The sequence below is a fragment of the Theropithecus gelada genome, chromosome 19, assembly GCF_003255815.1.
Source record: "Theropithecus gelada isolate Dixy chromosome 19, Tgel_1.0, whole genome shotgun sequence".
NCBI lineage: Eukaryota > Metazoa > Chordata > Mammalia > Primates > Cercopithecidae > Theropithecus > Theropithecus gelada.
In genome coordinates, this window is record NC_037687.1 from 4,461,051 (window position 1) to 4,471,387 (window position 10,337).

General features: G+C 54.2%; 2 protein-coding genes across 2 annotated transcripts in view; both read right to left on the minus strand.

Moving 5' to 3' along the window:
- PLIN5 (perilipin 5) overlaps positions 1–4,820 on the minus strand; it is a 13,258-nt gene extending 8,438 nt beyond the window's left edge. The window contains exons 1-3 of the mRNA XM_025367178.1: positions 4,766–4,820; positions 3,012–3,095; positions 623–818 (exon numbers count right to left, since the gene is read on the minus strand). Coding sequence (XP_025222963.1) covers positions 623–818; positions 3,012–3,074 — 259 coding nt within the window. The 5' untranslated portion in view covers positions 3,075–3,095; positions 4,766–4,820. The remainder of the gene's footprint in view (positions 1–622; positions 819–3,011; positions 3,096–4,765) is intronic.
- Positions 4,821–6,019: 1,199 nt separating this feature from the next.
- On the minus strand, positions 6,020–9,676 carry LRG1 (leucine rich alpha-2-glycoprotein 1). The gene is made up of 2 exons (XM_025367179.1): positions 9,564–9,676; positions 6,020–8,563 (listed from the first exon to the last, which is right to left on the minus strand). The coding sequence occupies exons 1-2, from the start codon at positions 9,593–9,595 to the stop codon at positions 7,552–7,554; spliced, it is 1,044 nt and encodes a 347-aa protein (XP_025222964.1). The 5' UTR covers positions 9,596–9,676; the 3' UTR covers positions 6,020–7,551.
- Positions 9,677–10,337: the final 661 nt, after the last annotated feature.

Below are 10,337 nucleotides of genomic sequence, written 5' to 3' on the forward strand. Positions count from 1 at the left end.
ATATATTTTTTTTTTTTTTTTGAGATGGAGTCTTACTCTGTTGCCCAGGCTGGAGTGCAATGGTGCAGTCTTGGCTCACTGCAACCTCTGCCTCCCAGGTTCAAACAATTCTTCTGCCTCAGCCTCCCGAGGACCTGGGATCACAGGTGCCTGCCACCACACCTGGCTAAGTTTTGTATTTTTAGTAGAGATGGGGTTTCACTATGTTGGCCAGGCTGGTCTTGAACTCCTGACCTCGTGATCCGCCTACCTCAGCCTCACAAAGTGCTGGGATTACAGGCATGAGCCACCACACCCAGCCAGATTTAAAAAAAAAAAAAAAAAAATTTTGTTTGAGATACAGGATCTCACTATGTTGCCTCAGCTGGTCTTGAATTCCTGGCCTCAAGTGAGGCCTCCTGCCTCGGCCTCCCAAAGCACTGGGATCATAGGCATGAGCCGCCATGCTCAGCTGGTGATCAGATTAAAGAGGGACTTAAGTGTAGAGATTGAGGAGAGGCGGCATGGCAGTGGGACAGGTGGCTAGGCTGAAGATGACTCCCAGGAATGTCATGCAGATAGACCAAGGAGGATGGGACAGGGGGCAAGCCACAGTTCTGGGAAAATGAGCTGGGGCACTCACGCTGGGGCTGCAGGTGCTCCAGCAGCGGCTGGGCGTGGTCCAGGGCACGGGTGGTCAGACCGCACACGCAGTTCTCAGCCAGGCGGCAGGCAGAGCCCAGCAGCGGGTGCCTGTCCTTGGCCGCGCTGTAAGCATCGCAGACTGCGGTGCACGTGGTCCTGACCAGGGGCAAAGCCACCACACGCTGCACCACATTCTGTGGGAAAGGCTGGCATCAGGGGGGCCCTGGGGGAAGTGGGGCCCCAGCCATACCTCAACCTACTTCCCTTCTCTAGGCCAGGACGAGGGTTGGGAGAGTGGAAGGATAGAGTACTGAACACCCCGCCATGTAGAGGCAGTGAAGATACATGTGGATGTGAGAATGTCATGGTTCCTTAACTCACAATCTCCTCTTCCCATGGTGTACACAGAACATTACAATTTTGTTTTCTTTTGTTGAGATGGGGTTTCACTCTTGTCACCCAGGCTGGAGCACAGTGGCACCATCTCAGCTCACTGCAACCTCCTCCTCCTGGATTCAAATGATTCTCCTGCCTCAGCCTCCCAAGTAGCTGGGATTACAGGCACCCACCACCACACCTGGCAATTGTTATTGTTATTATTGTTATTTAAGACAGAGTTTTGCTCTTATTGCCCAGGCTGGAGTGCAATGGTGCGATCTCAGCTCAGTGCAACCTTCGCCTCCTGGGTTCAACTGATTCTCCTGCCTCAGCCTCCCGAAGCGCTGGGATTACAGGGATGCACCACCATATCTGGCTTTTTTTTTTTTTTTTTTTTTTTGTATTTTTAGTAGAGATGGGGTTTCTCCACGTTGGTCAGGCTGGTCTCAAACTCCCAACCTCAGGTGATCCACCCACCTCGGCCTCCCAAAGTGCTGGGATTACAGGTGTGAGCCACCACGCCCAGCCCTTTTTTTTTTTTTTTTTTTTTTTTTTAAGTAGAAACAGGGTTTCACTATGTTGGCCAGGCTGGTCTCGAACTCCTGACCTCAGGTGATCCACCCAACTCAGCCTCCCAAAGTGCTGGGATTACAGGCTTGAGCCACGGCGCCTGGTCACAATTTTTTTGTTTTCAATAGAGACAAGGTCCTGCTCTGTTGCCCAGGCTGGAGGGCAATGATTCAAGCACGGCTCTCTGCAGCCTCAGCCTCCTAGGCTTAAGCAATCCTCCCACCTCAGTCTCCAAGTACCTGTGATTACAGGTGCACACCACTGTGCCCAGCTAATTTTATTTTATTTTATAGAGATGGGGTCTTGCTGTGTTGCCCATGCTGGTCTCGAACTCCTGGCTCAAGTGATCCTCCCGCTTCAGTCTCCTAATATGGGATTATAAGCATGAACCACTGCACCTGGCCAAATACTATATTTGGGTGGAAAAGGTCTGCATACTTCTGTCTCCTGGGTTCAAGAGATTCTCCTGCCTCAGCCTCCCAATTAGCTAGGATTACAGGCAGCCACCAGCCCACCTGGCTTTTTTTTTTTTTTTTTTTTTTTTTTTGAGATGGAGTCTTGTTCTTGTTACCCAGGCTGGAGTGCAGTGGCATGATCTCAGCTCGCTGCAACCTCCACCTCCTGGGTTCAAGCGATTCTCCTGCCTCAGGCTCCTGAGTAGCTGGGATTACAGTAGGTGGCACCCGCCACCATGCCCGGCTAATTCTCGTATTTTTAGTACAGACAGGGTTTCACCATGTTGGCCAGGCTGGCCTCAAACTCCTGACCTCAGGTGATCTGCCTGTTTGGCCTTTCAAAGTGCTGGGATTACAGGCGTGAGCCACCGTGCCCAGCCTGACCTGTGCAGTTCAAACCCGTGTTGTTAAAGGGTCGACTGTGATCTGTCTGATCGAGGGAGGAGATGTTAGAGTTTGGGGGTTCAGAGCACCGCCAATGGCCTCTGTTCACTTCTGGTTCAACTGCCTCCAAGCTGTGTGAACTTGAGCAAGGAACTGAACCATTCGGTGCCTTGGTTTCCCCATCTATGAAATGCATTACTAGGGTTGTGATGGGGTATTCAAGGAGCCAATATACATGAAACTCTTGCAGCCGATACAGTGATTGCTGCTCTTACTATTGTTGTTGTTATTGAGGGCGCCATGATGGTGGACGTGGAGACAAAAGGATACAGGTGGAGACCCAGGGATCAGAGGAGAGGGAAAGGGTTGATTAGGGGCCACAAAAGCCAGCTGGGTGTCAGAGAGACACTCCCCTCCCAGGGCCTCATTAAGCCCCCACTAGGAAATAGACCATCTCCTCCATGGACCAAAATATTTTATGAGTCAGGTTTTCCCAGCAAGGAGAGGAGTGGGGCGGGATACCTGGCCTGAAACGCTCCTAGAAGGGACTGTCCCACACAATTCCTTGTGTCCCCGCTCCATGGGAGGGGCAGCCCTCACCTGCTGGGTCTGGGAATCTGAGCCGCTGGGTCTGGGGATGTGAGCCGCCTCGTCTTCGGACATCGTGCTGCAAACAGGGTCACCCTGCAGGGCAGGATTGAGTAAGGGGGGCACCTGCCCAGGTGTCAGATCCTGTCAAATAAACCTCTTGGGGCCTCAGTTTCTTCATCTGAATAATGGGGCATTCTGCGGGGCTCAGACAATGCATGTCCAGAGCTCTGTACACAGAAGGTGTCCAATAATGAGCCTCTGGCAAGGTGGGGTTGCTGGAGTGACTTGAAGCGTGGTCTCTGAGGTGAGAGAGACCTGGGTTCAAATGCTACCATTAATTGCGGTGTTTTTATTTATTTATTTATTTATTTTTGAGACGGAGTCTCGCTGTGTCGCCCAGGCTGGAGTGCAGTGGCCTGATCTCAGCTCACTGCAAGCTCCGCCTCCCGGGTTTACGCCATTCTCCTGCCTCAGCCTCCCGAGTAGCTGGGACTACAGGCGCCGGCCACCTCACCCGGCTAGTTTTTTGTATTTTTAGTAGAGACGGGGTTTCACCATGTTAGCCAGGATGGTCTCGATCTCCTGACCTTGTGATCCGCCCGTCTCGGCCTCCCAAAGTGCTGGGATTACAGGCTTGAGCCACCGCGCCCGGCCTTATTTATTATTATTATTATTATTATTATTATTATTTTTTTTTTTTTTTTTTTTTGAGACGGAGTCTGGCTCTGTCGCCCAGGCTGGAGTGCAGTGGCCGGATCTCAGCTCACTGCAAGCTCCGCCTCCCGGGTTCACGCCATTCTCCTGCCTCAGCCTCCCGAGTAGCTGGGACTACAGGCGCCCGCCGCCTCGCCCGGCTAGTTTTTTGTATTTTTTAGTAGAGACGGGGTTTCACCGTGTTCGCCAGGATGGTCTCGATCTCCTGACCTCGTGATCCGCCCGTCTCGGCTTCCCAAAGTGCTGGGATTACAGGCTTGAGCCACCGCGCCCGGCCTATTTATTATTTTTTAAAGACAGAATCTCTGTCTTGCCCAGGCTGGAGAGCAGTGGCGCCATCTCAGCTCACTGCAATCTCCGCCTCCCGGGTTTAAGTGATTCTCCTGCCTCAGCCTCCCAGTTAGCTGGGATTACCCACAGGCCACCATGCTCCGCTAATTTTTGTATTTTTAGTAGAAACGGGGTTTCGCTCTGTTGCCCAGGCACGTCTCAAACTCCTGGGCTCAAGTGATCCGTCCGCCTCAGCCTCCCAAAGTGCTGGGATTACAGGCATGAGACACTGCACCTGGCCTGCTGTGTGATTTTTGGCAAGCGCCTTCACCTCTCTGGGCTGTTTCCTGTTTTGTTAGATGGGGGAGGTCCCCGCTACCCCTGCAGCCCCTGCCTGGGCCCAGAACTGCCCAAGCACCCCGGACGGCTGGAGGTGATAGCTGCTGAGTCCTAGTCCACTCACAGCTCATTTGACAGGCAGGGCAACTGAGGCACGCAACAGGTCCATACTGGTCCCAAGGTCACGCAGCCAGCTAGAGTTAGAGGGGGGAGCTCGACTTGTCGCCTGCGATCCCTCCGGTTGCCACCCCGCGTCCTCTGAGGCCTGGTCCTCGCCCAACTGGGTCCTGAGCTGGGGCCAACTGGGCCAAGGGTCCCAGCCACCTGCTCTGGCCCGTCGTACCCGTCCCACGCCGCCGGACCTTCGCCCAACCACCCTATCTGGAGCTCCTCTCCTGAGCCCGGGGGACGCTCCTGGACGCCGCCCTCAGGGCACTCACCTGTGCGCGAGCGGCTTCAGACCCCAGGTGTCTCCGCTGACCCCCACGCTGAAGTCTCCACCCCCTGCTCACCGGCCCCGCCCATCTTATATCTGCTTGCGGAGTGGGGGCCTCCGGAACTGACCAATGGGAAGAGGCCGTGCGGGGGCGTGCCCAGGGGGTGTGGCTCCAGGCTTCCCTCGCCCTCTCCTTGGGCTAGTCCCATGCTTTGCGGTTGCCATAGCAATCTGGGAGCGCTGGATGCAAAAGATTGATCTATTATACTTTATTATACCAAGTTTGTCCACCTGTCACCCTCACTGCTGTTGCCATGGAGATGGTCCATGCGATCACAGCCCCCATGGCCCTGCTGAGTGACCTTGGCCAAGTCGCTGATGACTTAATTATTATTATTTATCGATTTTTGAGACTGGGTCTTGCTCCGTTGCCCAGGGCTAGAGTGCAGTGGTGTGATCATAGCTCACTGCAGCCTTGCCTTCCCAGGCTCAGGTCATCCTCCCGCCTCAGCCTCCTGAGTAGCTGGGACCACAGGCACACACCACCACGCCCAGCTAACTTTTTTTTTTACTTTTTGTAGAGACGAGATCTCCCTGTGTTGACCAGGTTGATCTTGAACCCCTAAGGCCCAAGTGATCCTTCCACCTCAGCCTCCCGAATTGCTGGGATTACAGGTGTGAGCCATTGCACCCAGCTTCTTTTTATTTCTTAATCTGCCCCTTAACTAACCAGAAGCCAGGCCTGCCCTTTCCCTAGGATCCCCATTTTACAGCTGAGCAAGCTGAGGCTCAGATATGGTAAATCTCTTGCCTTGTGTACCATAGCAGGTGAATATCCTATTCCTTTTTTCTTTTTTTTTTTTTTGAGACAGCATCTGACTCTTGTCACCCAGGCTGGAGTGCAGTGGCGCAATCTCGGCTCACTGCAACCTCCGCCCCCTGGGTTCAAGTGATTCTCCTGCCTCAGCCTCCCGAGTAGCTGTGATTACAGGCGCCCGCCACCATACCTAGCTAATTTTTGTATTTTTAGTAGACACGGGGTTTCACCATATCGGTCAGGCTGGTCTTGAACTCCTGACTTCATGATTCACCCGTCTTGGCCTCCCAAAGTGCTAGGATTACAGGCATGAGTCACCACGCCCGGCCAGGGATCCTATTCAAACCTAGCCCTGCTGGACCCCAGAACCCTGCCTGTTCATTGCCGTGCCTGGAATGACCACAGATGTAGGCATGGTCTATTTATTTATGTACTTATTTAGAGACACAGTTTCACTCTGTCGCCCAGACTGGAGTGCAGTGGCACGATCTTGGCTCACTGCAACCTCCACCTCCCAGGTTCGAGCGATTCTCGTGCCTGACCCTCCCGAGTAGCTGGTATGACAGGCACATGCCATTATGCCTGGCTAATTTTTGTATTTTGTATTTTAGTAGAGACGGGGTTTTGCCATGTTGGCCAGGCTGGTCTCGAACTCCTGACCTCGGGTGATCTGCCTGCCTCAGCCTCTCAAAGTGCTGTAATCCCAAAGGGATTACATGTGTGAGTCACGGCACCAGGGTGTACGTCCATTTTTTAGGGAGCTGCGAAAACTGGACATACCCCCAATCCCCAGGGTCTCCCAAATCCGACTATAGCCCCCACACGGTCAATGCCATATAAGCAGGTGGGCCTGGGACCCCGCCCATCCCTTCGGCCCCATCCCACCCCTGCAACCTTGCACGGGGTAGGTGCCCCCTTAGATGATCTCAGGCCGGCACGACAAATTGTTTGGAGACCTGGGCAATCTGGTTTAACTTAAACCTTCTCCTAGGACACAAGCCCTGGCAGAAATCCACTGGTAAAATGACACCCGGGCAACGGTCAAGGTTTTATTTCCAGTTAGGTCCCAGGATGGGGGAAGGGAGAGGAAAAGTCACAGGCCTTTGATCCCAACTGTCACCTCCTAGGGAGACCACCTCCCACACCCCAGGGCCTGGGCCATGCCTCTTTTCCTCCTTCACCCTGGAGTCCTAGGAAGTTGATTTGAGAAGATGCTAGGAACACAACAAAAGCCAATTCATCCTATCCAGTTTTCAAGAGTTATTTATTAAACCCCTTGGGTCTGACCCCAAGCTAAGTGGAACTCAGCACCAGACCCTGCACTCAGAGAGCCCCCTGACTTGGGGAAGACAGAGTCAGAGAAAGGCAGGCCCAGTGTGGCCAGGGCTCAGCCGGAGGGAAGGACAAGGGGGCTGGGAGAACCCAGAGATCAAGAGATCTGGGAAACGGGGAACGGCATTCCAGGGAGAGGGCACATCTTGGGCACGGGTAAGGAAAGTCCATCGTGTGTTTTAGAAGCATGCGTGGGTGAAATGGGGTCCCAGCCATAATGGACAGCCCTGAGTCTCACCTGTAAAAGGCAGGATTATTTGTTTTTTATTTTTATTTTTTATTTTTGAGATGGAATCTCGCTCCGTTGCCCAGGCTGGAGTGCAGTGGCGCAATCTCTGCTCGCTGCAAGCTCCGCCTCCCCGGTTCACGCCATTCTCCTGCCTCAGCCTCCCGAGTAGCTGAGACTACAGGCGCCCGCCACCACCTCTGGCTAATTTTTAAAATATTTTTAGTAGAGACGGGGTTTCACCGTGTTAGCCAGGATGGTCTCGATCTCCTGACCTCGTGATCCGCCCGCCTTGGCCTCCCGAAGTGCTGGGATTACAGGCGTGAGCCACCGCGCCTGGCCAAAGGCAGGATTATTTGCTAAGTGGGTTGCAGTGTTCTACCAGACCCCCCACCCTCAACCCCAGCCCCAGGTCTCACTGGGACTCGGCCACTGCCAGGAGCGTCTGGCCCTTCACGGCTTCAGGCCCAGCACAGCGCGTGTCATTCTGGGAAAACATCTTGTCTTTTTGGGCCTGAAGCCAACGATAGAGGTCGCTCAGGTTCTGGTCACAGATCCAGGGGTTGCTGGAGATGTCAAAGCCATCCCGCATGTCCCGGTTTGGCTGCCCTAGGGATGTCCAGAGCCCCTCGGGCACACTGGCCAGCGAGTTATTGGAGAGGTCCAGCATGTCCAGCTGCCGCAGGCCCTGGAAGGCACCAGCTGCCACCCTGACCAGCTTGTTGCCGTTCAGGAAAAGGTAGCGCAGGTCTGGCTGCGGCACGAGGAGATCCTTTCCCAGTTCTTGCAATTTGTTGCCTTCTAGATGTAGCCGTTCTAATTGCAGCGGACCCTGCAGAAGGTCACGGGGCAAGGTCTCCAACTGGTTCTCCGCAAGGTCAAGGGTGCGCAGGAGGGTGAAGTTGGCTAGCAGCCCAGGGGGCAGTTTCCGGAGGCAGTTCCCAGACAGGTCCAGATGCCTCAGGGCTTTCAGGCCGTGCAGCCACGAGGCCTCCAGGACCTCCAGCTGGTTTTCTTTCAACACCAGGGTGTCCAGGGTGGCTGAGGCCTGGAAGAGGCCTGGGGGCAGCCTGGTCAGGGAGTTTCGAGTTAGATCCAGCACCCTCAGCTGCGGCACTGGCCGCAGGAACTCGGGTGAGAGGCTTTCCAGCCTGTTGCTGGAGAGGTGCAATTCTTGGAGCTTAGAGGCGCCCTGGAGGAGGGTGGCTGGCAGGAGGGTCAGGTTGAAGAACTCCACGGCCAGGTGCACAGTGTCGGCTGGCAGGTAGCTGGGGATTTTGGCAGGTGGTTGGCAGGAGATGGAGCTGCCATGGTCTGAGCGGAACACCTGGCAGTGTTTGGGGCTCAGGGTGACCCCGCAGGCTGAGGCCGCCAATAGCAGCAGCAGGAACAGGGTTCTAGAAAGATGGGGTTGAAAGCCCCCTGGGCTGCAGGCAGTAACAGAAGATGCTTACTAACCCACAGTGAAAATACACTCAGCTAGGTGAAAATACACCCCCAAATTTGCCCACTTCTTCCCATCTCTGCGGCTACGAGCCTAGACTATGCCGCCTCATCTCTTACCTGGACTAGGGCAGTTGCTTCCTTCTCCTCTCCCAGCTTCTACCCTCACCCCCCACAGCTGCCAGAAGTGGCGCCTGTTGCAGGGAGAATTACAATTCTAGGAAAGTTGAGTTTCTGAGTGTAACTCCTGCATAATATGAATACACTTCCCCATCACCAGCCTAGCCCCCATGAGCTGCTAATTATTCACAGTCCAACTTGCTAGTTTCTTCTGATCTTGCTTGTTTTCTGGGTCAGTCCTTGTCTCCCTGGTTCTGTGTTTTGATGTGAACTCCTATTCATCCTGCAAAGCCCCAGCTCCAATGCCCTCTTTTCCATGAAGACTTCTCTGCTCTGGGATCCTGGTCTTTCTGTCCAGCCTTGACCAGTTGGGTGCTTGGAGGAAGACAGATGTTCAGGTTCACGTTTTTGAGATAGGGTCTTGCTCGGTTGCCCAGGCTGGAGGGCATTGGTATGATCATAGCTCACTGCAGCCTCTGAACATGAAAAGTGTATCCTGCTTTGGCCCAGTCTGAGGGTGGGCATTTGGCCTTGGGAAGGGGTGGTTTACACCTAGCACCCTTGGAAGCCTGGAGCTTCCCCTCCTTCTCCAGGGCTTCCCTGGCCCAGCAGCCATCAGACATGATCTGGACAGCCTTGGTCACTGTGGCCCCAGACCTCTAATAAGAAGCCTCCCCCGGCTCCATCCTGCCCATGCCCACCTGGGCTTCTGCAGGGGTGTGTGTGTGTGTGTGTGTGAGTCTTTCTGTCATAGTTAAGGTTGATCTGTCCCAGGCTCCAGGTCTGTATCTGCTCCCTGTGACTTCAGTGGGTCAGCTGGAATGTGGGTCAGACCTGCCTAGGACAGGTAGTGTGGGGACCTACCTTTCGGGTCGCCGTCTGCTCCAAGAGGCCATGGTAGCTCTTCTCTTTTGCTTCTGGGTTGTCCTGGCCTGGGGAGGTGGCCTTATACCTGCCTGGACTGGGGGCCGGGGAACCAACCCCGGGAAAGTCCCCACCCCCATCAGTTCCTGACAGGGGCTGAGGCTAAGCCAGGCGGGGAAAGGGGAGGGGTCAGGATTACAAAATTGCTTCCTGGAAATTGTTTCCTGTTCAACCTCTTTTTGACCCTGCTTCTAAAACCCAGGTTTTTCTTTCCTTGTTTCCTGATTTTTGGGGGACATCCAAGAGTCTCTCTAGTTGCATCCTCACTTCCCCCAACCCAGAGTTCAAGGATCAAGCTTTGCAAGGCACCATTCCTGGAGATAGCGACAGCTCTTAGCAAGAGGAGTTATTTACCATAAACTTGAGCAACCAGAAAGCTCACTGAAAAGAACAAAAAAACTCTTGTCTTGACTTCGTGGTATGTTGATATTGCTTTTTAAAAATGAAGTCATTTAGGCCGGGCGCGGTGGCTCAAGCCTGTAATCCCAGCACTTTGGGAGGCCGAGACGGGCGGATCACGAGGTCAGGAGATCGAGACCATCCTGGCTAACACCATGAAACCCCGTCTCTACTAAAAAAATACAAAAAACTAGCCGGGCGAGGTGGCGGGCGCCTGTAGTCCCAGCTACTCGGGAGGCTGAGGCGGGAGAATGGCGTAAACCCAGGAGGCGGAGCTTGCAGTGAGCTGAGATCTGGCCACTGCACTCCAGCCTG